At 51.7% G+C, this 25,000-nt stretch overlaps 1 protein-coding gene across 1 annotated transcript in view; it reads left to right on the forward strand.

Annotated features, from left to right (window-relative positions):
* Positions 1–25,000, forward strand: part of clic1 (chloride intracellular channel 1) — a 51,734-nt gene that overhangs the window by 22,125 nt on the left and 4,609 nt on the right. The window contains exons 2-5 of the mRNA XM_041213750.1: positions 7,843–7,952; positions 12,579–12,710; positions 17,259–17,365; positions 19,734–19,915. Of these exons, the coding sequence (XP_041069684.1) occupies positions 7,843–7,952; positions 12,579–12,710; positions 17,259–17,365; positions 19,734–19,915 (531 nt within the window). The remainder of the gene's footprint in view (positions 1–7,842; positions 7,953–12,578; positions 12,711–17,258; positions 17,366–19,733; positions 19,916–25,000) is intronic.

Here is a 25,000-nt window from a genome sequence, read left to right on the forward strand (position 1 = left end):
ATGTGAAGGTGTCAGAGAGGGTGCAGAGAAGATTCACACGAGTGGTTTCAGGGATGAGGAACCCTGCAGAGGGTGTAAGTTGAAATGAGTCACTGGATATTTTTGATCTACAGACTCCCCACACCTTCCCCATAAACAGTGAGTCACTGGGTGGAAAGAGTAATCTTTTGATGCGGGTGATGAGTTGGAAGCGGAGAGTAACTCTCTCTTCCTCCGCCCTTTCTGCTGTTGACTGTATCTGCTGTCCGCTTCTCTCTCGGACTTCCACTGTTTGGGAGCAGCCATTTTGGTGCACAGCAAGGTCCCACAAACAGAGTGATGGCTGGGTCACCTGTTTCTGTGACGTTGATTGAGAGAGAGAGAGAGACAGAGAGAGATAGGAGCCAGGGAGAAATCCCCTGCTCTTTCTCGAGACATTTTACATCCGCCCGAGAGAGAGAGAGAGAGAAGAAAGGGCATTCGCTTTAACGTCTTACCTGAAGGACGGCACCTCAGGCAGTGACGAGCTCCCACGGTCCTGCACCCGGGCCTAGCTTCTGGTGCCCAAGCCTCCGGAGTTGGGCTTGAACCCGCGGCCTGGGAAGCGAGGGTGCTGCCCGCTTTGCCATGGCCGACACCGTCCACACGGTACCACGGGGCCGCTTAACAGCCACCCGCCGGCGTAATGGACCCGAGACGCGCCCCCAGAGACCCGAACGCAGAGTCTAGGCCTACTCCTCGGACTCGGAACAGGGGAATGTCCGCGGTTCCTGCTGCCCAATCTCCCGCTACTGAAAGGCACGGCAACAACGCAAGGCTCTCCTTTTGCGTTTGTTTGACCTCCGGGGCCAGGCTTCCCCCTTGTGCCCCCTCCTTCCTGGGAGAGGTGGGCGTGGAGCGAGCGGGAGCGGAACGTTGGCTAATTCTGATGCCCTCAGATCGGCGAATCCAGCTCCACCCTCCGAGCGGAATCCTTTCCTGATCCTTCCTGTCTGTGGGTGGACGGTAGAGAAAGGGAGTTGGGGGGAAGGTGGGGGGTGTGGAAACAGATTCAATCATTTTCCAAAAGTAATTGGATAACTGCTTGAAGGGAGGGGGAGGTGGGGGAGGGAGGGAAGGAGAGTGGGGGAGTGGGACTAATTGAAAACCTGTTTGCACATTTGCCAGCTCTTTAAAATGGGCCAAATGGCCTCTTGTTTATGCTGTAATATTGTGTGTGTCTGGGTGTGTCTGTGTGTGGGTGTGTGACAGAGGGAGGGAGGGGCAGGGGAAGAATAGGCCATTCTCCCTTCCAAGAACGCTGTGCTATCTCGTTAGCTCTTACCTGTAACACCACCGCCTGGAAATTCCCCTCCAAGTCACTCACCGTCCTGACTTGGAAATATATCACTGTACCTTCACTGTTGCTGAGTCAAAATCCTGGAACTCCCTCCCTAACAGCACTGTGGGTGTACCTACACCACACGGACAAAATCCTGGAACTCCCTCCCTAACAGCACTGTGGGTGTACCTACACCACATGGACAAAATCCTGGAACTCCCTCCCTAACAGCACTGTGGGTGTACCTACACCACATGGACAAAATCCTGGAACTCCCTCCCTAACAGCACTGTGGGTGTACCTACACCACACGGACAAAATCCTGGAACTCCCTCCCTAACAGCGCTGTGGATGTACCTACACCACACGGACAAAATCCTGGAACTCCCTCCCTAACAGCACTGTGGGTGTACCTACACCACACCGACAAAATCCTGGAACTCCCTCTCTAACAGCATTGTTGGTGTACCTACACCGCACCAACAAAATCCTGGAACTCCCTCCCTAACAGCACTGTGGGTGTACCTACACCACCCGGACAAAATCCTGGAACTCCCTCCCTAACAGCACTGTGGGTGTACCTACACCTCATGGACTGCAGCGGTTCAAGAAAGCAGCTCACCACCACCTTCTCAAGGGGTAATTAGGGATGGGCAATAAATGCTGGGCTCAGCCAGCGACTCCCACATCCTGTAAATGAATTAAAAAAGTCATCTTAAATCCCCTTGACACCTCCTGTTTTGTGTCTATCCTTTATTTCCATGCTTAAGCCCCTCGATTGACTTTGCATTCAGATTATTGTGACTGTCTAAAAGCAGCTCTTGTTCCAGCAAATTTGATCTTTTTTTTTTGTAACTTACCACTTCCTGTGCTAAAGTAGTTTGACCCAGGTGGTGGGACTCCAGCCCCCTGTGGGGTGGGGTTCGGGTGGGAGAACTCAGCTGCTTCCCAGTACTGACAGGACTTCACATTTTATAGGATTCCTGATAAGGGAAAAGGCCATTAGTAGGTTTATTGTTCTATTGGTTCCGTGTTATTTGCTGTGAAGCTCTTATCTGTGATTTCTACTTACTTCATGTGCCAGCAATGCCTCCGATTAGAAATTGGTTTTACCGTGTGCCAGAACAGGAGCGTTGGTACCTCCAACAAGGCAGCGAGACTTCAGGAAGGATCCAGGCAGCTGCTTTACTCCTGGACAGAGTCTCTGCTCACCTAGCAACTCTGCTGGAAACTGCATGGAGTTGGAGACTGGAACTGTGATGCCTTCTGTGATCAAATAGCACCTCCTGCTCACAGAATCCTGGAATGGTTACAGCACAGAAGAAGGCACTTCAGCCCATCATGTCTGTGCCGGCTCTCTGCAAGGGCGGCATATGAACATACGATATAGGAGTAGGCCATTTGGCCCCTCTGCTATTTGATAAGATTGTGGCTGATCTGTTTGTTTGGGATTCCACCTTCCCACCTACTCCTCGATTTAAGCTTTGATTCCCTTGCCTAACAAGAATCCACCTACCACGCTCTTAAAAATATCCAGTCACCCTGTCTCCAGCTGCCCTCAGAGGCAGAGAGTTGGAATCTCGCCTAGTCCCACTACCCCAACTTGTCCCTGTAGCTCTGCAATTGCTCTTTCCCTTTGGATAATTATCTAGTTTTCTTTAGAAAGCTTCGATTGACCCTGACTACACCACATCCTAACCGTCCGTGTATCCACCACACTCACATCCTAACCAGTCACTGTGAGAAAAAGTTTCTCCTCATCTCTCCATTGCTTTTGCCAATCAACCTGTGCTCTCTATTCTGGATCCTTCCACCAATGGGAACAGTTTCCTCCTGTCTGTCTGTCTGCCTGTCTCTCTCTCTCTCTCTCTCTCTCTCTCTCTCTCTCTCTCTCTCTCTCTCTCTGCCTCTCTCTCTCTCTCTCTCTCTCTCTCTCTCTCTCTGCCCTCTCTCTCTCTCTCTGCCTCTCTCTCTCTCTCTCTCTCTGCCTCTCTCTCTCTGCCTCTCTCTCTCTGCCTCTCTCTCTCTCTCTCTCTCTCTGCCTCTCTCTGCCTCTGTCTCTGCCTCTCTCTCTCTCGCTCTCTGCCCCTCTCTCTCGCTCTCTGCCCCTCTCTCTCGCTCTCTGCCCCTCTCTCTCGCTCTCTGCCCCTCTCTCTCGCTCTCTGCCCCTCTCTCTCGCTCTCTGCCCCTCTCTCTCTCTCTCTCTCTCTCTCTCTCTCTGCCCCTCTCTCTCTCTCTCTCTGCCTCTCTCTCTCTCTCTCTCTCTGCCTCTCTCTCTCTGCCTCTCTCTCTCTGCCTCTCTCTCTCTGCCTCTCTCTCTCTGCCTCTCTCTCTCTGCCTCTCTCTCTCTCTCTCTCTCTCTGCCTCTCTCTCTCTGCCTCTCTCTCTCTCGCTCTCTGCCCCTCTCTCTCGCTCTCTGCCCCTCTCTCTCGCTCTCTGCCCCTCTCTCTCGCTCTCTGCCCCTCTCTCTCGCTCTCTGCCCCTCTCTCTCGCTCTTTGCCCCTCTCTCTCGCTCTTTGCCCCTCTCTCTCGCTCTTTGCCCCTCTCTCTCGCTCTTTGCCCCTCTCTCTCTCGCTCTTTGCCCCTCTCTCTCTCGCTCTTTGCCCCTCTCTCTCTCGCTCTTTGCCCCTCTCTCTCTCGCTCTTTGCCCCTCTCTCTCTCGCTCTTTGCCCCTCTCTCTCTCGCTCTTTGCCCCTCTCTCTCTCGCTCTTTGCCCCTCTCTCTCTCGCTCTTTGCCCCTCTCTCTCTCGCTCTTTGCCCCTCTCTCTCTCGCTCTTTGCCCCTCTCTCTCTCGCTCTTTGCCCCTCTCTCTCTCGCTCTTTGCCCCTCTCTCTCTCGCTCTTTGCCCCTCTCTCTCTCGCTCTTTGCCCCTCTCTCTCTCGCTCTTTGCCCCTCTCTCTCTCGCTCTTTGCCCCTCTCTCTCTCGCTCTTTGCCCCTCTCTCTCTCGCTCTTTGCCCCTCTCTCTCTCGCTCTTTGCCCCTCTCTCTCTCGCTCTTTGCCCCTCTCTCTCTCGCTCTTTGCCCCTCTCTCTCTCGCTCTTTGCCCCTCTCTCTCTCGCTCTTTGCCCCTCTCTCTCTCGCTCTTTGCCCCTCTCTCTCTCGCTCTTTGCCCCTCTCTCTCTCGCTCTTTGCCCCTCTCTCTCTCGCTCTTTGCCCCTCTCTCTCTCGCTCTTTGCCCCTCTCTCTCTCGCTCTTTGCCCCTCTCTCTCTCGCTCTTTGCCCCTCTCTCTCTCGCTCTTTGCCCCTCTCTCTCTCGCTCTTTGCCCCTCTCTCTCTCGCTCTTTGCCCCTCTCTCTCTCGCTCTTTGCCCCTCTCTCTCTCGCTCTTTGCCCCTCTCTCTCTCGCTCTTTGCCCCTCTCTCTCTCGCTCTTTGCCCCTCTCTCTCTCGCTCTTTGCCCCTCTCTCTCTCGCTCTTTGCCCCTCTCTCTCTCGCTCTTTGCCCCTCTCTCTCTCGCTCTTTGCCCCTCTCTCTCTCGCTCTTTGCCCCTCTCTCTCTCGCTCTTTGCCCCTCTCTCTCTCGCTCTTTGCCCCTCTCTCTCTCGCTCTTTGCCCCTCTCTCTCTCGCTCTTTGCCCCTCTCTCTCTCGCTCTTTGCCCCTCTCTCTCTCGCTCTTTGCCCCTCTCTCTCTCGCTCTTTGCCCCTCTCTCTCTCGCTCTTTGCCCCTCTCTCTCTCGCTCTTTGCCCCTCTCTCTCTCGCTCTTTGCCCCTCTCTCTCTCGCTCTTTGCCCCTCTCTCTCTCGCTCTTTGCCCCTCTCTCTCTCGCTCTTTGCCCCTCTCTCTCTCGCTCTTTGCCCCTCTCTCTCTCGCTCTTTGCCCCTCTCTCTCTCGCTCTTTGCCCCTCTCTCTCTCGCTCTTTGCCCCTCTCTCTCTCGCTCTTTGCCCCTCTCTCTCTCGCTCTTTGCCCCTCTCTCTCTCGCTCTTTGCCCCTCTCTCTCTCGCTCTTTGCCCCTCTCTCTCTCGCTCTTTGCCCCTCTCTCTCTCGCTCTTTGCCCCTCTCTCTCTCGCTCTTTGCCCCTCTCTCTCTCGCTCTTTGCCCCTCTCTCTCTCGCTCTTTGCCCCTCTCTCTCTCGCTCTTTGCCCCTCTCTCTCTCGCTCTTTGCCCCTCTCTCTCTCGCTCTTTGCCCCTCTCTCTCTCGCTCTTTGCCCCTCTCTCTCTCGCTCTTTGCCCCTCTCTCTCTCGCTCTTTGCCCCTCTCTCTCTCGCTCTTTGCCCCTCTCTCTCTCGCTCTTTGCCCCTCTCTCTCTCGCTCTTTGCCCCTCTCTCTCTCGCTCTTTGCCCCTCTCTCTCTCGCTCTTTGCCCCTCTCTCTCTCGCTCTTTGCCCCTCTCTCTCTCGCTCTTTGCCCCTCTCTCTCTCGCTCTTTGCCCCTCTCTCTCTCGCTCTTTGCCCCTCTCTCTCTCGCTCTTTGCCCCTCTCTCTCTCGCTCTTTGCCCCTCTCTCTCTCGCTCTTTGCCCCTCTCTCTCTCGCTCTTTGCCCCTCTCTCTCTCGCTCTTTGCCCCTCTCTCTCTCGCTCTTTGCCCCTCTCTCTCTCGCTCTTTGCCCCTCTCTCTCTCGCTCTTTGCCCCTCTCTCTCTCGCTCTTTGCCCCTCTCTCTCTCGCTCTTTGCCCCTCTCTCTCTCGCTCTTTGCCCCTCTCTCTCTCGCTCTTTGCCCCTCTCTCTCTCGCTCTTTGCCCCTCTCTCTCTCGCTCTTTGCCCCTCTCTCTCTCGCTCTTTGCCCCTCTCTCTCTCGCTCTTTGCCCCTCTCTCTCTCGCTCTTTGCCCCTCTCTCTCTCGCTCTTTGCCCCTCTCTCTCTCGCTCTTTGCCCCTCTCTCTCTCGCTCTTTGCCCCTCTCTCTCTCGCTCTTTGCCCCTCTCTCTCTCGCTCTTTGCCCCTCCCTCTCTCGCTCTTTGCCCCTCCCTCTCTCGCTCTTTGCCCCTCCCTCTCTCGCTCTTTGCCCCTCCCTCTCTCGCTCTTTGCCCCTCCCTCTCTCGCTCTTTGCCCCTCCCTCTCTCGCTCTTTGCCCCTCCCTCTCTCGCTCTTTGCCCCTCCCTCTCTCGCTCTTTGCCCCTCCCTCTCTCGCTCTTTGCCCCTCCCTCTCTCGCTCTTTGCCCCTCCCTCTCTCGCTCTTTGCCCCTCCCTCTCTCGCTCTTTGCCCCTCCCTCTCTCGCTCTTTGCCCCTCCCTCTCTCGCTCTTTGCCCCTCCCTCTCTCGCTCTTTGCCCCTCCCTCTCTCGCTCTTTGCCCCTCCCTCTCTCGCTCTTTGCCCCTCCCTCTCTCGCTCTTTGCCCCTCCCTCTCTCGCTCTTTGCCCCTCCCTCTCTCGCTCTTTGCCCCTCCCTCTCTCGCTCTTTGCCCCTCCCTCTCTCGCTCTTTGCCCCTCTCTCTCTCGCTCTTTGCCCCTCTCTCTCTCGCTCTTTGCCCCTCTCTCTCTCGCTCTTTGCCCCTCTCTCTCTCGCTCTTTGCCCCTCTCTCTCTCGCTCTTTGCCCCTCTCTCTCTCGCTCTTTGCCCCTCTCTCTCTCGCTCTTTGCCCCTCTCTCTCTCGCTCTTTGCCCCTCTCTCTCTCGCTCTTTGCCCCTCTCTCTCTCGCTCTTTGCCCCTCTCTCTCTCTCGCTCTTTGCCCCTCTCTCTCTCTCGCTCTTTGCCCCTCTCTCTCTCTCGCTCTTTGCCCCCTCTCTCTCTCTCGCTCTTTGCCCCCTCTCTCGCTCTCTCTCTGCCCCTCGCTCGCTCCCTCTCTGCCCCTCGCCCTCGCTCCCCCTCTGCCCCTCGCCCTCGCTCCCCCCTCTGCCCCTCGCCCTCGCTCCCCCCTCTGGCCCTCTGGCCCTCGCTCCCCCCTCTGGCCCTCGCCCCCCCCTCTGGCCCTCTGGCCCTCGCCCCCCCCTCTGGCCCTCTGGCCCTCGCCCCCCCTCTGGCCCTCTGGCCCTCGCCCCCCCTCTGGCCCTCGCGCTCGCGTTCGCTCTCTCTCTACCTACCCAGACCCCTCATGACTTTGAAAACCTCTATCCTGTCAAACTTCTCTTCTCCAAGAGAAACTATCCCAGCCTCTCCCATGTGTTGCTGAAAAGAGAGACATGTTGAAGTTTTTTTGTCTTGCACTCATCAGGACACTTTGCGTGGATACCAACATAAGGGGAAAACAACAATTTATAAGAGAGTGCCGATTGGTCTAAGCATTGCTTGACCCTGATTGGTCAAGGCATTCCCCTGAAGAATGAGTCAATCAGGGTCAAGCAATGCCTTGACCAATTGGCACTCTCTTCCCATGCAGTATAAATTGTTGTTTTCCCCTTATGTTGGTAGTCTTGTGAAGTGTTCTGCCTTACTCGAGTCTTGTGTTACCAAGGGAATTTCTGGACCATTTTCACATCCTCTTGTGGAGAATGTCCTTCTCCTCCCCGATACCCAAGCCTGAGCGGAGGTTGTGGAACTCTTACCCCAGTCGAAGGAGCTGGACACCATTTTGCTTTTCAGGGCTGGGGCTCGGGGGGGTAAGAAGTTGAACCTTTGCTCTCTGTCTTGACCAGGGTGTGGTGATGTTGTCTTTCTCTCTTCCCCCTCCCCACAGGCTGGCAGTGATGGGCAGAGCATCGGGAACTGCCCCTTCTCGCAGCGGCTCTTTATGGTCCTCTGGCTGAAGGGAGTCACCTTCAATGTCACCACGGTTGATATGAAAAGGTCAGTGGCGTGGGGGGAGAGGGCGGGGGAGGGGACAGGGGCCCGTTTCCAGCGATGGGGTAGGAAACGGATCAAGAGTTCAGAAGGAGGAGCCTTCTTGAGCCGGGTAGCAGCTTTAATCGGGCAGAATAAACACGTCTGCAGCCCAGATATAGGCCGCTCGGCCCATCTGCTCCATTCTAGCATTGACGCTGCACACGTCACCCCCCCCACCCCCCCGGCATCTCACCCCATCAGGGAGGCCTAGTGGTAATGTCATCGGGTTAGTAACCAAGAGGCCCAGCTTCAAATCCCACCAGTGGAATTTAAATGTACTTAAGGTCAGGATCAGTAATGATGGTCAGGACCACGAACATCTGGTTCGCTAATGCCCCTTGGGGAAGGAAATCTGCCCTCCTTACCTGGTCTGGCCTACATGTGACTCCAGACCCACAGCAATGTGGCTGACTCTGAAATCCCCTCTGGGAAATTAGGGATGGGCAATAAACTCTGGCCTCGCCAGCGACACCCGCATCCCACGAATGAATGTTTTAAAAAAAAAAACCACATCCTTTGAATGGTTCACAAAGCAGTTAATAAAGGCTGTGAGACTCGGGTCTGGATAACTGGGAGGTATTGAGTACAGAAAGCAGGACATCAGGCTGTACCTGTATAAAGCACAGCTTTGGCTCCCGGCTGGAGTGTGGTGACCAATTCTGGGTACCTGGCCTTGGGACAAAGGAGGTGAAGACATTGGAGAGGGAGCTGAACAGATTGACCAGAATGGTTCCAGGGGTGAGGGACTGTGGATGGGTTGGGAGAAGCTGGGATTGTTTTCCGCCCCCCCCCACCCTTGAGGGTTTAGATGTGGAGAAACTGTATCCGATTGGCTGAAGGGCCGGTAACCAGAGATTTATGGTGCTCGGTGAAGGAGTCAAATGAGGAAAAGCTTTTTATTTTTGCGATGAGTGGTTGGGATTTGAAGCGCTGCCTGATAGGGTGTTTGATGCAGAGTCATTGTTCGGGAGGTGGATAGATCCTTGAAGGAGAGAAAAGGGACTCCCCCCAGACTTGATGGGCCAAATGGCCTTTTCCTATAATAATCTACTGGTTAGTTGTTCCAAGAGGGTGGTTGGTTCAAATCCGCTGAACTACCAGCATTTAAAAGGTTGGTGCAGACTGGATTAAGGACCGGTTTGTAATTAGTCATTTAGTGGTACAGAGCTTGCTGAAGAAAAGGACTTTTTTTATGGCAAAATAAAAGCAAAATACTGCAGATGCTGGAAATCTGAAACACGAAACTAGCTGGGGAAAACTCAGCAGGTCTGACAGCGTCTGCGGAGTGAGAGAGAGAGAGAGAGTCTGTAAACACCTCTACCGATCAGAGTCCACTTGCCAACCAATCCGCACTCTCTTCCCATACAGTATAAATTGTTGTTTCCTTCACGCAGGTGATCCTGATAAGTGCAAGATGAAAAGCTTTGACAAAAAAAGTCGTTTTTATTTTCAGAAAAGTTTATAGTGCACAGACGGGCCTTATGGCTGGTCTGTATCAGAGTTTGAGTCTCCTCCCATCCTGATTCATCTCGCCTTGCCTCCCTCTCTTTGTACTTCCAAAGATGAGGAAGGTTTGTGCAGGCGAGTGGGAAGACGTTCCGTTTCCAGGCTACGTGTCCGTGATGTGGGAAGTGTTGGTTGCTGGCTCTCGTTGTACCAGACCCAAGGTGCAGAGCGGAGCTCCCTCTACCCTGTCTGGAGCCGACTCTAGGCAATGTTTCCGGAGACCCATCACGTGACCCAGCTTCCCCGTCCGCGTCTATCTTTGTTTTGGTTGACGTAGGTCGTCCTTAGAGGACCAAGAGGGCACGGACTCTTCCTGCACCAATTGGAAAGCAAGCGAGCTTCACTCATTGGCTGGGTGATTCTTGATTGGGAGTCAAATTAGGGTTGCCAACTGCGATTAGATGTATTCCTGGAGGTTTTATCACATGACTTTTCCCCCACACTCCAGCCGTTAGTTGGCCAACATGTCCTGCCCGGTGACCTATGGCCTTCCTAACGCCAATTGGAAAGCAAAACGCCTCATTACCCAAGTGGATGGTGCTCGAGTGTTGGACAAACAGCCCTTTTCCTTCCCCCATTTTCAATATTTTTATATCCTGGAAAGAAAAAAAATGATATTGAGGGGGGGATAAAAAAACGATTGATTTTTCTCCAGGATTTTGCAGAGGTTGATCTTCAACTCCTGGAGACTCCAGGCTGATCCTGGAAGGTTGGCAACCCTAAGTCAAATAGTCCTTTTTATTTTAAACCTGTTCCCAATTTTCTTTTAAAACTTATGTGATGATGAAAGGCACTTTAAACTAAAGGCCGCAGTGGTTTTTCTGAAGGCAGTAGCGCTGGGAAGTTAATCTCTGATTCTGTAAGACTCCAGGATAATCCTGGAGAGTTCGAGACCTTGACACTGCCCAAGCTGCAAGTAACTCCCTCCAGCACTGCCCCTCGGTACGTGTGTCCCACTTCCTACCCGCTGCCATTCCTATGGTCTCTGGAGTGAAGACAACAGCAACTTTGTCTGACGTTAAAGGCGCTATACTAATGCAATGTCCTTCACAGGAGCATCGTCGAACTGGAGGTTTTAAGGAGCGTCTTGAAGGAGGGAAGCGAGGTGGAGAGGGTTTAGGGAGGGAATTCCGGAGCTCAGGGCCCCAGGCAGCTGAAGGCCCGGCTGCCAATGGTGGACCGATTAAAATGGGAGATGCTGAAGGTCTTGAATTAGAGGAGAGCAGAGATCGTGGAGGGTTGTAGGGGCTGGAGGAGGTTACAGAGATAGGGAGGGTTGTAGGGGCTGGAGGAGGTTACAGAGATAGGGAGGGTTGTAGGGGCTGGAGGAGGTTACAGAGATAGGGAGGGTTGTAGGTGCTGGAGGAGGTTACAGAGATAGGGAGGGTTGTAGGTGCTGGAGGAGGTTACAGAGATAGGGAGGGTTGTAGGGGCTGGAGGAGGTTCCAGAGATAGGGAGGGGTGTAGGGGCTGGAGGAGGTTCCAGAGATAGGGAGGGGTGTAGGGGCTGGAGGAGGTTATAGAGATCGTGGAGGGGTGTAGGGACTGGAGGAGGTTACAGGGATAGGGAGGGGTGTAGGAGGTGGAGGAGGTTACAGGGATAGGGAGAGGTGTAGGGGCTGCAGGAGGTTACAGAGATAGGGAGGGGTGTAGGGGCTGCAGGAGGTTACAGAGATAGGGAGGGGTGTAGGGGCTGGAGGAGGTTACAGGGATAGGGAGGGGTGTAGGGGCTGCAGGAGGTTACAGAGATAGGGAGGGGTGTAGGGGCTGGAGGAGATTACAGAGATAGGGAGGGGTGTAGGGGCTGCAGGAGGTTACAGAGATAGGGAGGGGTGTAGGGGCTGGAGGAGGTTACAGAGATAGGGAGGGGTGTAGGTGCTGGAGGAGGTTACAGAGATAGGGAGAGGTGTAGGGGCTGGAGGAGGTTACAGAGATAGGGAGGGGTGTAGGTGCTGGAGGAGGTTACAGGGATAGGGAGGGGTGTAGGTGCTGGAGGTGGTTACAGAGATAGGGAGGGGTGTAGGGGCTGGAGGAGGTTACAGAGATAGGGAGGGGTGTAGGAGGTGGAGGAGGTTACAGGGATTGGGAGGGATGTAGGGGCTGGAGGAGGTCAGAGATTGGGAGGGGTGTAGGGGCTGGAGGAGGTTACAGAGATAGGGAGGGGTGTAGGGGCTGGAGGAGGTTACAGAGATAGGGAGGGGTGTAGGGGGCTGGAGGAGGTTACAGTGATAGGGAGGGGTGTAGGAGGTGGAGGAGGTTACAGGGATTGGGAGGGATGTAGGGGCTGGAGGAGGTTACAGAGATAGGGAGGGGTGTAGGGGCTGGAGGAGGTTACAGAGATAGGGAGGGGTGTAGGAGGTGGAAGAGGTTACAGGGATTGGGAGGGATGTAGGGACTGGAGGAGGTCAGAGATTGGGAGGACGCAGCTATAGAGGGATTTGAAAGCGAAGTTGGGAATTTCAGAATCGAGTGATTGCTGAACTCGGAGCCAGTGTAGGTTAGCCATTGTGGCTGGGCAGGGTGGTGGGGAGGTTTACAAGAATGTTGCCAGGGTTAGAAAAGTGTAGCTACAAGGAGAGATTGGATAGGTTGGGGTTATTTTCCTTAGAACAAAGAAGGCTGAGAGGTGATTCGATTGAGATGTACAAAATTATAAGGGGAATAGATAGAGTGGACAGGATAAAATTGTTTCCCTTGATGGAGAATTCAATAACCAGGGGACATAGATTCAAGATAAGTGACAAAAGATGTAGGGGGGACATGAGGAAGAACTTTTTTACGCAGAGGGTAGTGGGTGTCTGGAATTCGCTGCCCAAGTTGGTGGTAGAGGCAGAAACTCCAAACTCTTTTAAAAAGTACCTGGATCTGCACCTTAAGTGCTGAAAGCTGCAGGGCTATGGGCCGGGTGCAGGAAGGTGGGATTAGAAAGGGCACCTGGGTGTCCTCGGGCTGGCATGGACAAGATGGGCTGAATGGCTTCCTTCTGTGCTGTAACTTTTCTATGGTTCTATAACTCTGTGCTGTTCTCCTTATCCCGCTTCTCTTGTGTTTTGTTTTTTTAAAAATTCCCTCCCACTTTTTCAGGAAATTTGAGAATAAATTCCTGGAGGATTTAGCCCCTGGTACTCAGCCACCATTTCTACTGTATGAGAACGAGGTGAAGACTGACACGAACAAGATTGAGGAGTTCCTGGAGGAAAATCTCTGCCCTCCCAAGTAGGTGGAAGTGAAACACGCGGTGACCCAGCCAGACTACTGGGCTTGGGGCTGTCTCTGCTGCTCTGGACGTGCTGGGGCTGTCTCTGCTGCTCTGGACGTGCTGGGGCTGTCTCTGCTGCTCTGGACGTGCTGGGGCTGTCTCTGCTGCTCTGGACGTGCTGGGGCTGTCTCTGCTGCTCTGGACGTGCTGGGGCTGTCTCTGCTGCTCTGGACGTGCTGGGGCTGTCTCTGCTGCTCTGGACGTGCTGGGGCTGTCTCTGCTGCTCTGGACGTGCTGGGGCTGTCTCTGCTGCTCTGGACGTGCTGGGGCTGTCTCTGCTGCTCTGGACGTGCTGGGGCTGTCTCTGCTGCTCTGGACGTGCTGGGGCTGTCTCTGCTGCTCTGGACGTGCTGGGGCTGTCTCTGCTGCTCTGGACGTGCTGGGGCTGTCTCTGCTGCTCTGGACGTGCTGGGGCTGTCTCTGCTGCTCTGGACGTGCTGGGGCTGTCTCTGCTGCTCTGGACGTGCTGGGGCTGTCTCTGCTGCTCTGGACGTGCTGGGGCTGTCCTCCTTGGAGCGAAGGAGATTGAGGGGAGGTTGGATCGAGGTATACGAGATGAGGACAGGTTTGGATAAGGTGGACGGACTAAAGCTGTTCCCATTCACTGATGGAAGGGGGATCAGGGTTTTCAGGTTTGGGGAAGAGGTATTGAGGGGGTGTGAGGAAGAAAGATTTTTTTTATACAGTGAGTGGTGATGAGCTGGAACTTGCTACCCCCGAGGGTGGTGGGAGCTGAGCTGATGAATGATTTCAGGAGGAAATTGGACAGGTGCTTGCGGGAAATAAACTTGCAGGGATAGTGCGGGAGAATGGGACTGACTGTTTTAGAGAGCATAGACTCAATGGGCTGAAGGGCCTCATTCTGTGCTGTTATGACTCTATCTTCACTCTAACACAGGGTTTGAGAACCAAGAAACACCCGGTTAATAATCTTTATTTTTAAACCATGTCGATCAGCTAATACACTATGTGAGAGGTTACATTTTGTGAGGTAGATACCAATTCACATAGTACAGACTCCTTCAGGAGGTTAAAGGAAGGGCACCCTGACTGTTTACACCAGCCTTGGCAAGAGGAGATTGAAGATACCCCCCCCACCCCCCGAAGGGCTTTTTGTTGTCTTGTATCTTGTGTTTAAACAGGGCAGACAGAGACTCCCATACACCGTGTGTCTGTGTGTGTAAATACACAGCGCACACTTGTGGGAAAGTTGAATTTTTGGGACCTGTTTTTTGTTCCAGAAGTGCCCGGCTTGACTTTTACACGGGTGACGTTTTCCAGGGGTTGAGGTGAGATCGAAAAAGCAGCGTAATTGATAATCGCAACTAGTTTTGTTCACAACCTGCTCACTTTCATTTGAAAAAATGAACCTTGAAACATAAATGCTGGGTTTTGTTTTTGCCATATGGAATAGTATCATTAACATCTCCAAGGTTGCAGTTTGGTTTTGGACTTTGACCCTAGTCTTTCTGAGGATCCACTTTTACGTGAGGAATGTGGGGAAACTTGCGGGATTTTTCCAGCCAGAGGTCACTGGGTCAGCTTGCCCGTAAGGAAATGCGGTGCTCTCTTCACACAAGCTGGGCTTTGGTTTTCTCAGCTTCTCGATTGTTGACTGTCCATTCCAGAGCGAGTATGAATCGGCTTTAAGATTACCTGTGGCTGTTCTGACTCTCTCTTCCACCGAGCGAAGTCAGCCATTCTGCATCAGGCCCTCTGGCTGCAGACGGGGAAAGATGAGGTAGAAATGGTTAAGCTGTCTTCAAAGACATTTCACGCTAGTCCATTCTGCTTTAGTCTCTCTCCCTCCTTGCAGAGCCAGAAACTCTGGGTTCCAGTCCCACTTCAGGACTGGATGGTCAAGGAAAGTGAGTTGGTAACAATTGATTATCAACCTGAGAAGCCCTCCCCGGCTGCGGAGTGTCACCCACCACCCCCACCGCCCCCCCCCCCGCCTCCAGCTGCAGACTGTGGTGAAGGCGACTCAGTTCCAGGAGAAGTTAGGAAATTATCCATAGTAGGAAGAATGTGGAGAGAGTATAAAGTAAAGGGAGAGCCTCTGAAGGAGGTGCAGGAACAGCGTCCTCGGTGTATACATACATAGGTCATTGAAGATGGCAGGGAATGTTGACTGAGCAGTTAGTAATGCATTTAGTATTTATTAATAGGAGCATTGTGTACAAGAGTAAGGAGGTCATTGTTGAACTTGTATAAGATACTAGTTATATTGCAAACAGTTCTGGGCGCCATACTTGAGGAAGGATAAGACCATAAGACATAAGAGCAGAAATTGGGCCATTCGGCCCATCGAGTCTGCTCCGCCATTCAATCATGGCTGATAAGTTTCTCAACCCCATTATCCCGCTTTCTCCCCGTAACCTTTGATTCCCTTACCAATCAAGAACCTATCTATCTCGGTCTTAAATACACTCAATGACCTGGCCTCCACAGCCTTCTGTGGCAATGAATTCCATAGATTCACCACTCTCTGGCTAAAGAAGTTTCTCCTCATCTCTGTTCTAAAAGGTCTTCCCTTTATTCTGTGGCTGTGCCCTCGGGTCCTAGTCTCTCCTACTAATGGAAACATCTTCCCCATGTCCACTCTATCCAGGCCTTTCAGTATTCTGTAAGTTTCAATCAGATCCCCCCTCATCCTCCTAAACTCCATCGAGTATAGACCCAGAGTCCTCAAACGTTCCTCATATGTTAAGCCTTTCATTCCTGGGATCGTTCTCGTGAACCTCCTCTGGACCCTCTTCAGGGCCAGCACATCCTTCCTGAGATACGGGGCCCAAAATTGCTCAGAATATTCTAAATGTGATCTGACCAGAGCCTTATAAAGCCTCAGCAGCACATCCCTGCTTTTATATTCTAGTCCTCTTGAAATAAATGCCAACATTGCATTTGCCTTCCTAACTACCGACTCAACCTGCAAGTTAACCTTGAGAGAATCCTGGACTAGGACTCCCAAGTCCCTTTGCACTCCAGATTTCTGAATTCTCTCCCCATTTAGAAAATAGTCTATGCCTCTATTCTTCCTAACAAACTGCATGACCTCACACTTCCCCACGTTGTATTCCATCTGCCACTTTTTTGCCCATTCTCCTAATCTGTCCAAATCCTACTGCAGCCTCCCCACCTCCTCAATACTACCTGTCCCTCCACCTTTCTTTATATCATCTGCAAACTTAGCCAGGTTGCCCTCAGTTCCTTCATCTAGACCATTAATGTATAAAGTGAAAAGTTGTGGTCCTAACAGTGACCCCTGCGGAACTCCATTAGTCACTGGCCGTCATCCTGAGAAGGACCCCCCTTATCCCCACTCTCTGCCTCCTGCCAGACAGCCAATCTTCTATCCATGCTAGTACCTTGCCTCTAACACCATGGGCTCTTATCTTTCTGAGCAGCCTCCCGTGCGGCATCTTGTCAAAGGCCTTCTGGAAGTCCAAGTAGATAACATCCATTGGCTCTCCTTTGTCTAACCTACTCGTTACCTCCTCAAAGAATTCTAACAGATTTGTCAGGCATGACCTCCCCTTGATGAAACCATGCTGACTTTGCCCGATTTTTACCATGCACTTCCAAGTATTCTGAAATCTCATCCTTAATAATGGACTCTAAAATCTTACCAACGACCGAGGTCAGGCTAATCGGCCTGTAATTTCCCGTCTTTTGCCTCACTCTCTTCTTAAACAGGGGGGTTACATTAGTGATTTTCCAGTCCTCTGGGACCCTCCCTGACTCCAGTGATTCCTGAAAGATCACCACTAACGCCTCCACTATCTCTTCAGCTATCTCCTTCAGAACTCTGGGGTGTAATCTATCTGGTCCAGGTGATTTATCCGCCTGGACCAGATGGATGTGAAGGCATTGGAGAGAGTACAGAGGAGATTCACAGGAATGATTCCCGGGATGAAGAACTGTGGCTATGAGGATAGATTGGAGAGGTTGGGAATGTTTTCCTTGGAGAAAAGATGCTGAGAGGAGACTTGATAGAGATATTCAAGATCCTGAGGGGTATGGACTGGGTAAATAGTGAGAAACTGTTCCCACTCAAGCGAACATCAAGAACTAGAGAGCACAGATTCAAAATAATTGGCAAAAGGAGTAAATGTGATGTGAGGAAATATTTTTTCACCCAGAGGCTGGTTGGAGTCTGGAACAAACTTCCTGAAAGGGTGGTGGAGGCAGGTTTGATCAAGGTATTGAAAAGGGAATTGGATTGCTACCTGAAAAGAGAGAATGTGCAAGGTGACAGGGATAAGGCAGGGGAATGGGACCAGGTGGAATGCTTTTTCAGAGAGCCAGTGCAGACTCGATGGGCTGAATGGCCTCCTCCTGCACGATAAGACACTGATACAGACATAACCATGCACTTTGTCTGCCTCATGTCTCATTCCCACCTACCTCTTAGCCCCAAATAAACCAAAGTCACCTTCCCACGTTTAAAAGTACCCTCCTCGCACCTCCTTGTTTTTAATGAGTGGGTTTTGTTTTATTCCAAGATATCCTCGACTGGCGGCCAGGAATCCAGAATCCAACACTGCCGGGAGTAACGTTTTCTCCAAGTTCTCGGCCTACATCAAGAACCCCAATCCTGGCATGAATGACAGTAGGTGGATCAGCTTTTCATCTCCGAGCAATGTGACCTGGAGTTAGACCAGATTGGGCTGGGGAATCTCTGAGATCAGTAGATCAGGTCTTTCCAGTTATTCAGGGATCTCATGTCAGCTCCAAGGCCCAATCTAGAACCTTGAACACAAAAGCTAACCCCATACTCTGTGATTGTTGCCAAAACCGATCAGGTTCACTAAGGATGAAGAGTCACCCGGAATCGAAACATTAACTCTCTCTCTCTCTCTCTCTCTCTCTCTCTCTCCCTTCCCAGATGCTGTCAGACCTGCTGAGTTTTTGCAGTATTTTTATATTTTTGTTTCTGGTTCACTAATGTCCTTTTTAGATGGGTGAACCCTTCCCTCTGAAATGACCTAGCAAGTTCAAGGAGTTTTTAAAATTCATTCATGGGATGCTGGCTGGACCCAGCATTTATTGCCCATCCCTAATTGCCCCTTGAGAAGGGGGTGGTGAGCTGCCTTCTTGAGCCATTGCAGTCCCTGTAGTGTAGGTACACCCACAGTGCTGTTAGGGAGTTCCAGGATTTTGTCCGTGTGGTGTAGGTACACCCACAGTGCTGTTAGGGAGGGAGTTCCAGGATTTTGTCCGTGTGGTGTAGGTACACCCACATTGCTGTTAGGGAGGGAGTTCCAGGATTTTGTCCATGTGGTGTAGGTACACCCACAGTGCTGTTAGGAAGGGAGTTCCAGGATTTTGTCCGTGTGGTGTAGGTACACCCACAGTGCTGTTAGGGAGGGAGTTCCAGGATTTTGTCCATGTGGTGTAGGTACACCCACAGTGCTGTTAGGGAGGGAGTTCCAGGATTTTGTCCATGTGGTGTAGGTACACCCACAGTGCTGTTAGGGAGGGAGTTCCAGGATTTTGTCCATGTGGTGTAGGTATACCCACAGTGCTGTTAGGGAGGGAGTTCCAGGATTTTGACCCGTGTGGTGTAGGTATACCCACAGTGCTGTTAGGGAGGGAGTTGCAGGATTTTGTCCATGTGGTGTAGGTACACCCACAGTGCTGTTAGGGAGGGAGTTCCAGGATTTTGTCCGTGTGGTGTAGGTACACCCACAGTGCTGTTAGGGAGGGAGTTCCAGGATTTTGTTCATGTGGTGTAGGTACACCCACAGTGCTGTTAGGGAGGGAGTTCCAGGATTTTGTCCGTGTGGTGTAGGTACACCCACAGTGCTGTTAGGGAGGGAGTTCCAGGATTTTGTCCGTGTGGTGTAGGTACACCCACAGTGCTGTTAGGGAGGGAGTTCCAGGATTTTGTCCGTGTGGTGTAGGTACACCCACAGTGCTGTTAGGGAGGGAGTTCCAGGATTTTGTCCGTGTGGTGTAGGTACACCCACAGTGCTGTTAGGGAGGGAGTTCCAGGATTTTGTCCATGTGGTGTAGGTACACCCACAGTGCTGTTAGGGAGGGAGTTCCAGGATTTTGTCCGTGTGGTGTAGGTACACCCACAGTGCTGTTAGGGAGGGAGTTCCAGGATTATGTCCGTGTGGTGTAGGTACACCCACAGTGCTGTTAGGGAGGGAGTTCCAGGATTTTGTCCGTGTGGTGTAGGTACACCCACAGTGCTGTTAGGGAGGGAGTTCCAGGATTTTGACCCAGTGACAGTGAAGGAAGGGTGATATATTTCAGGATGATGAGTGACTTGGAGGGGAACTTCCAGGTGGTGGTGTTCCTATGTGTCTGCTGCCCTTGTCCTTCTAGATGGTAGTGGTGGTGGGTTTGGAAGGTGCTGTCGATGGAGCCTTGGTGAATGCCTGCAGTGCATCTTATAGACGGTACACACTGTGCTACAGTGTGTCAGTGATGGAGGGAGTGAATGTATGTGGATGTGGTGCTAATCAAGCGGAGCTGCTTTGTCCTGGATGGTGTCGAGCTTCTTGAGTGTTGTGGGAGCTGCACTCATCCAGGCAAGTGGGGAGTATTCCATCACACTCCTGACTTGTGCCTTGTAGATGGTGGACAGGCTTTGGGGAGTCAGGAGGTGAGTTACTCACCGCAAGATTTCTAGCTTCTGAAATAAAAACCGAAAGTGCTGGGAAAACTCAGCAGGTCTGGCAACATCTGTGGAGAGAGAAACAGAGTTAATGTTTCACGTCTGTTTGACCTCTTCAGAGCTAAAGAGAAGTAGAGATGGATTTAATACTGTTGAAGAGGGGCTGGAGCAGCTGGATCAAGACAGAAGGTCAAGGATGGGTAGGAGCTAAGGAGATATTGACTAAGTTGCCATGGATACGAGACTAAGGTAAAGGCAGTGTTAAAGACTAAAGAAGGTGCTGATAGTGGCATAAAGGGAAGGAAGCAGGAGGTGTTACTGCTGTTCAGAGTGATTCTTTCTCACCTTTTAGTGTTGGAGAAGGGTCTGGTGAAATCCTTGCTGAAGCTGGATGAGTATTTGAACACGCCAGTACCTGAGGAAATTGATGAGAACAGCGCCGACGATGTGACCATCTCCAGCAGGAAGTTCCTGGACGGGAATCAGCTGACACTGGCCGATTGCAACCTCTTGCCCAAGCTCCACATTGTCCAGGTAAAAACTCCTCCGGTTATGAAGGGGCCTTGGAATTGGAGTGTTGTCAGAGCCATGACAGCACTGAAGGAGGCCACTTGGCCCATTGAATCCATGTGGCCCCATTCTATCCTTTGCTCTATCCCTGTGGCCCTGCAAGTTTACTTCCCTTGAGTACCAGCTCCATCTCTCTTTAGACATCATTCATCCTCTCTGCTTTCACCACCCTCGCAGGCAGCAAGTTCCTGGTCACTACCATTCACTGCGCAAAAAGAATTCTTCCTCCCATCTTCCTACCCCTTCCCACACCCCATCCCCCAATCTCTTGCCCAAAACCTTAACGCTGAGTCCCCTGGGAACTGTTTTTCTATGTCTACCTTATCCAGACCTGTCCCTTACCTAAATCTCTATCAAACCTCCCCTAATCTCCATTTTTCCAAGGAGAATGACACTGAGGAACTCCTGCAGTGATGTCCTGGATCTGAGGTGATCCATTGCCCTTTTTGTGTGGAGAGTTCTCACTGACCCTGGCTTCACTCGGACTGCCACACTCGATCATTTTAAAAAAAAAAAAAAATTCGTTCATAGGATGTGGGTGTCACCGGACTGGTCAGGCCAGTATTTATTACCCATCCCTTGTTCAGAGGGCAGGTAAGAGTCAACCACATTGCTGTGGGTCTGGAGTCACGTGTAGGCCAGACCAGGTAAGGAGGGCAGATTTCCTTCTCTAAAGGACATTAGTGACCCAGATGGGTTTTTTACAACAATCGACAATGGTTTTGCTGTCATTAGACTTTTGATTCCAGTTATTTTTTAATATCAAATTCAAATCCCACCATCTGCTGTGTTGGAATTCAAACCCTGGTCTCCACAGCATTACCCTGGGTCCCTGGGTTACCAGTCCAGTGATGATACCACTATGCAACCTCCCCTTAACATCAGGACCCTGCAGCCTTGATGTCAAGGGCAGTCACTCTCACCTCATCTCAGGAGTTCAGCTCTATTGTCCATGTTTGATCCAAGGCTGTAATGAGGTCAGGAGCTGAGTGACCCTGGAGGAATCCAAACTGAGCATCAGTGAGCAGGTTATTGCTAAGCAAGTGCTGCTTGATAGCACTGATGATGACCCCTTCCATTACTTTACTGATGATGGAGTAGTCCAATGGGGCGGTAATTGGCCAGGTTGGATTTGTCCTGCTTTTTGTTTACAGGATATACCTGGGCAATTTTCCACATAGCTGGGTAGATGCCAGTGTTGTAGCTGTACTGGAACAGCTTGCCTAGGGGCACAGCAAGTTCTGGAGCACAAGTCTTCAGTACTATTGCTGGAATATTATCAGGGCCCATAGCCTTTGCAGTATCCAGTGCCTTCAGCCGTTTCTTGATATCACACGGAGTGAATTGAATTGGCTGAAGACTGGAATCTGTGATGCTGGGGACCTCTGGAGGAGGCTGAGATGGATCATCCACTCGGTACTTCTGGCTGAAGATTGTAGCAAATACTTCAGCCTTGTCTTTTGCACTCGTGTTGTGCTGGGCTCCACCATCATTGAGGATGGGGATATTTGTGGAGCCTCGTCCTCCAGTGAGATGTTTAATTGTCCCCCACTATTCACGACTGAATGTAGCAGGACTGCAGAGCTTAGATCTGATCCGTTGGTTGTGGGATCGCTTAGCTCTGTCTGTCACTTGCTGCCTATGCTGTTTGCAAGTAGCCCTGTGTTATAGCTTCACCAGGTTGACGCCTCATTTTTAGGTATACCTGGTGCTGCTCCTGACACGCCCTCCTGCTCTCTTCATTGAACCAGGGTTGATCCCCTGGCTTGATGGTAATGGTAGAGTGGGGGATATGCTGGGCCATGAGGTTACAGATTGTGTTCGAGTACAATTCTGCTGCTGCTGATGGCCCACAGCGCCTCATGGATGCCCAGACTTGAGTTGCTTGATCTGTTTGAAATCTATCCCATTTTGCACGGTGGTAGTGCCACACAACACGATGGAGGATATCCTCAATGTGAAGGGGGGACTTTATCTCCATAAGGATGGTGTAGTTGGTGAGAATGAGGCCAAGTATGTTTTTCCCTCTAGTTGGTTCCCTTACCACCAGCTGCAGACCCAGTCTAGCAGCTATGTGCTTTAGGACTCAGCCAGTTCAGTCATTTGTGGAACTACCGAGCCACTCTTAGTGATGGACACTGAAGTCCCCACCCAGAGTACATTCTGCGCCTTTGCCACTCTCAGTGCTTCCTCCAAGTGGTGTTCAACAGGGAGAAGCACTGATTCAGCAGCTGAGGGAGGGTGGTATGTGGTAATCAGCAGGAGGTTTCCTTGCCCATGTTTGACCTGATGCCATGAGATTTCATGGGGTCGGAGTCAATGTTGAGGACTCCCAGGGCAACTCCCTCCCGACTGTATACCACTGTGTCCCCACCTCTGCTGTGTGTGTCCTGCTGGTGGGACAGGACGTACCCAGGGATGGTGTTGGTGGTGTCTGGGACATTATCTGTAAGATATGATTCCGTGAGGATGACTATGTCAGGCCGTTGATGACTAGTCTGTGAGACAGCTCTCCCAATTTTGGCACTAGCCCCCCAGATGTGAGGAAGGAGGACTTTGCAGGGTCGACAGGGCTGAATTTTGCTGTTGTTGTTTCTGGTACCTAGGTCAATGCCGGGTGGTCCATCCGGTTTCATCTTTTTTAGACTATAGCAGCTCGACACGAAAATTGGTGGTGTGGTAAATAGTGAGGAGGAAATCCTTGGATTACAGGACGATATAGATGGGCTGGTAAGATGGGCAGAGCAGTGGCAAATGGAATTTAATCCTGAGAAGTGTGAGGTGATGCATTTTAGGAGGACTAACATGACAAGGGAATACACAATGAATGGTAGGATTCTAGGAAGTACAGAGGATCAGGGGGACCTTGGTGTACATGTCCATAGATCCCTGAAGGCAGCACCACAGGTAGATAAAGTGGTTAAGAAGGCATATGGGATACTTGCCTTTATTAACCGAGGCATAAGAGCAGGGAGGTTATGCTGGTGCTGTATAAAATGCTAGTTAGGCCATAGCTGGAGCACTGTGTGCAGTTCTGGTCGCCACACTATAGGAAGGATGTGATTGCATTGGAGAGGGTGCACAGGAGATTCACCAGGATGTTGGCTGGGCTGGAGCGTTTCAGCTATGAAGAGAGACTGGATAGAGCTGGGGTTGTTTTCCTTAGAGGAGGGATGGCTGAGGGGGGACCTGAAAGAGATATTCAAGATTCTGAGGGACATAGATAGGGTAGATGGGAAGAAACTTTTCCCCTTAGCGGAGGTGTCAATAACCAGGGGGCATAGATTTAAGGTAAGGGGCAGGAGGTTTAGTGGGGATTTGAGGAAAATCTTTTTCACCCAGAGGAGGGTGGAATCTGGAACACACTGCCTGAGGGGGTGGTAGAGGCAGAAACTCTCACAACAATTCAGAAGTGTTTAGATGAGCACTTGAAACACGGCAGCCTGCACGAGCCACGGGCCAAGTACTGGAAAACGGGATTAGGATAGATAGGTGCTTGATGGGCAGAGGGGCTGGTCCTGTGCTTGTATAACTCTGACTCTATGATAGAACTGAGTGACTTGCTCGTCCATTTCAGAGTCGACCACATTGCTGAGGGTCTGGAGTCACATGTAGACCAGACAGGGTAAAGATGACAGATTTCCCTCCCTAAAGGGCATCAGTGAACCAGACGAATTTATACGACAATCAACAATAACTTTTGTGGCCAATTTCAATTACAGATTGAAATCTGGAAGTGAATTTAAATTCCACCAGCTGCCGTGATAGGATTTGAACCCACGTCCCCAGAGCGTTAACCTGGGCCTCTGGATTACTAGCCCAGTGACACTACCACCACCTCACCCTCTCCCCCGATAAACTACCAGCCGTTCAAAATGGCGACCACTTGTCCGTCAAGCTGCAGCATTCTCCGAGTCCCGACGTCTGAATGACGAGAAGGAGAGAGAAGGAATCAGGTTCCCGTGCTCCGGATCCCACTGCCGGGTGGGAACGCCTGTCCCCAGCTGCTGAAACATCTGTGGGCTGAGAACCGGCCTCTTCAGTCACGCAAAGACCCGGGGAAAGAACTCGCCAGCCTGAGTGAAAGCCATCCCCCGAAGCGAGGGACAGCCTGTGACTCAATGAGTTAAGCTCTGCATATCGTGGAAGCTTAAAACACCGGACAGACCATTCGGCCCATTGCTCCCGTGCTGGCTGTTTTTGGAGGAGCTTCAACTAGTTCCGCTCCCACCCCATTCCCTGCAGTTCCACCATAACCCTGCAATACTTTCCCCTTTTCAAGTACTTACCAGGTCCCCTTTCCGAAGCTATAATTGAATCATCTGCTTTCACCATTCCCGACCAAAGTGCCACTTGCTGCAGCCAGTAGTGCCTGCATTTGCTGCTCGTGCCTAATCACCTTTGAGGATGTGAGGCCCAGGTTAACGCTCTGGGGACCTGGGTTCAAATCCCACCACAGCAGCTGGTGGAATTTAAATCCAATGAACAGAACCTGTGATTGAAAGTCTAAAGCTGACCTGCATAAAGCATTGTCGATTGTTGTAAAAACCCATCTGGTTCACTGGTGTCCTTTTTACAGCACAGAATGATCTCTCAGGATAGCCATTATCCTTTTCCAACATCGAGCCTCCAGCCCAGTAAATAGGGCCCGAGCCATTTGCTCACCAGGCAATCTTGATGCTGAAATAGGCATCCAGCGGGATAATGGTGACTCTGATCAGATCGTTTCACGCTGTATCTCACACAGACTCATGAACAGGCCTAAGGCCGTCACTTTTGGCCCTGAAAAGTGCCCAGTCTACCTCCAGTTACCCTGGAAGGGCAAGGGATCTCAAAAATCTGAGCAACAGGCGAAGCAAGCTGTTCCATGCTGCTACTATATAGTGGCAACAGGAGTGTTCACCACCAACAGGATGCTGCTGTCAAGCTAAAAAGACATTCTGCCTATCACACAAATGAGCAACGTGGTGTATGAATTTCAGAGCCAGTGAGCTGCTAGATATGTAGTCCGTATATCCCAAAGACTGGTGGATTGTATCAAACAGCTTG

This window comes from Carcharodon carcharias, chromosome 19 (assembly GCF_017639515.1).
Source record: "Carcharodon carcharias isolate sCarCar2 chromosome 19, sCarCar2.pri, whole genome shotgun sequence".
Classification (NCBI taxonomy): domain Eukaryota; kingdom Metazoa; phylum Chordata; class Chondrichthyes; order Lamniformes; family Lamnidae; genus Carcharodon; species Carcharodon carcharias.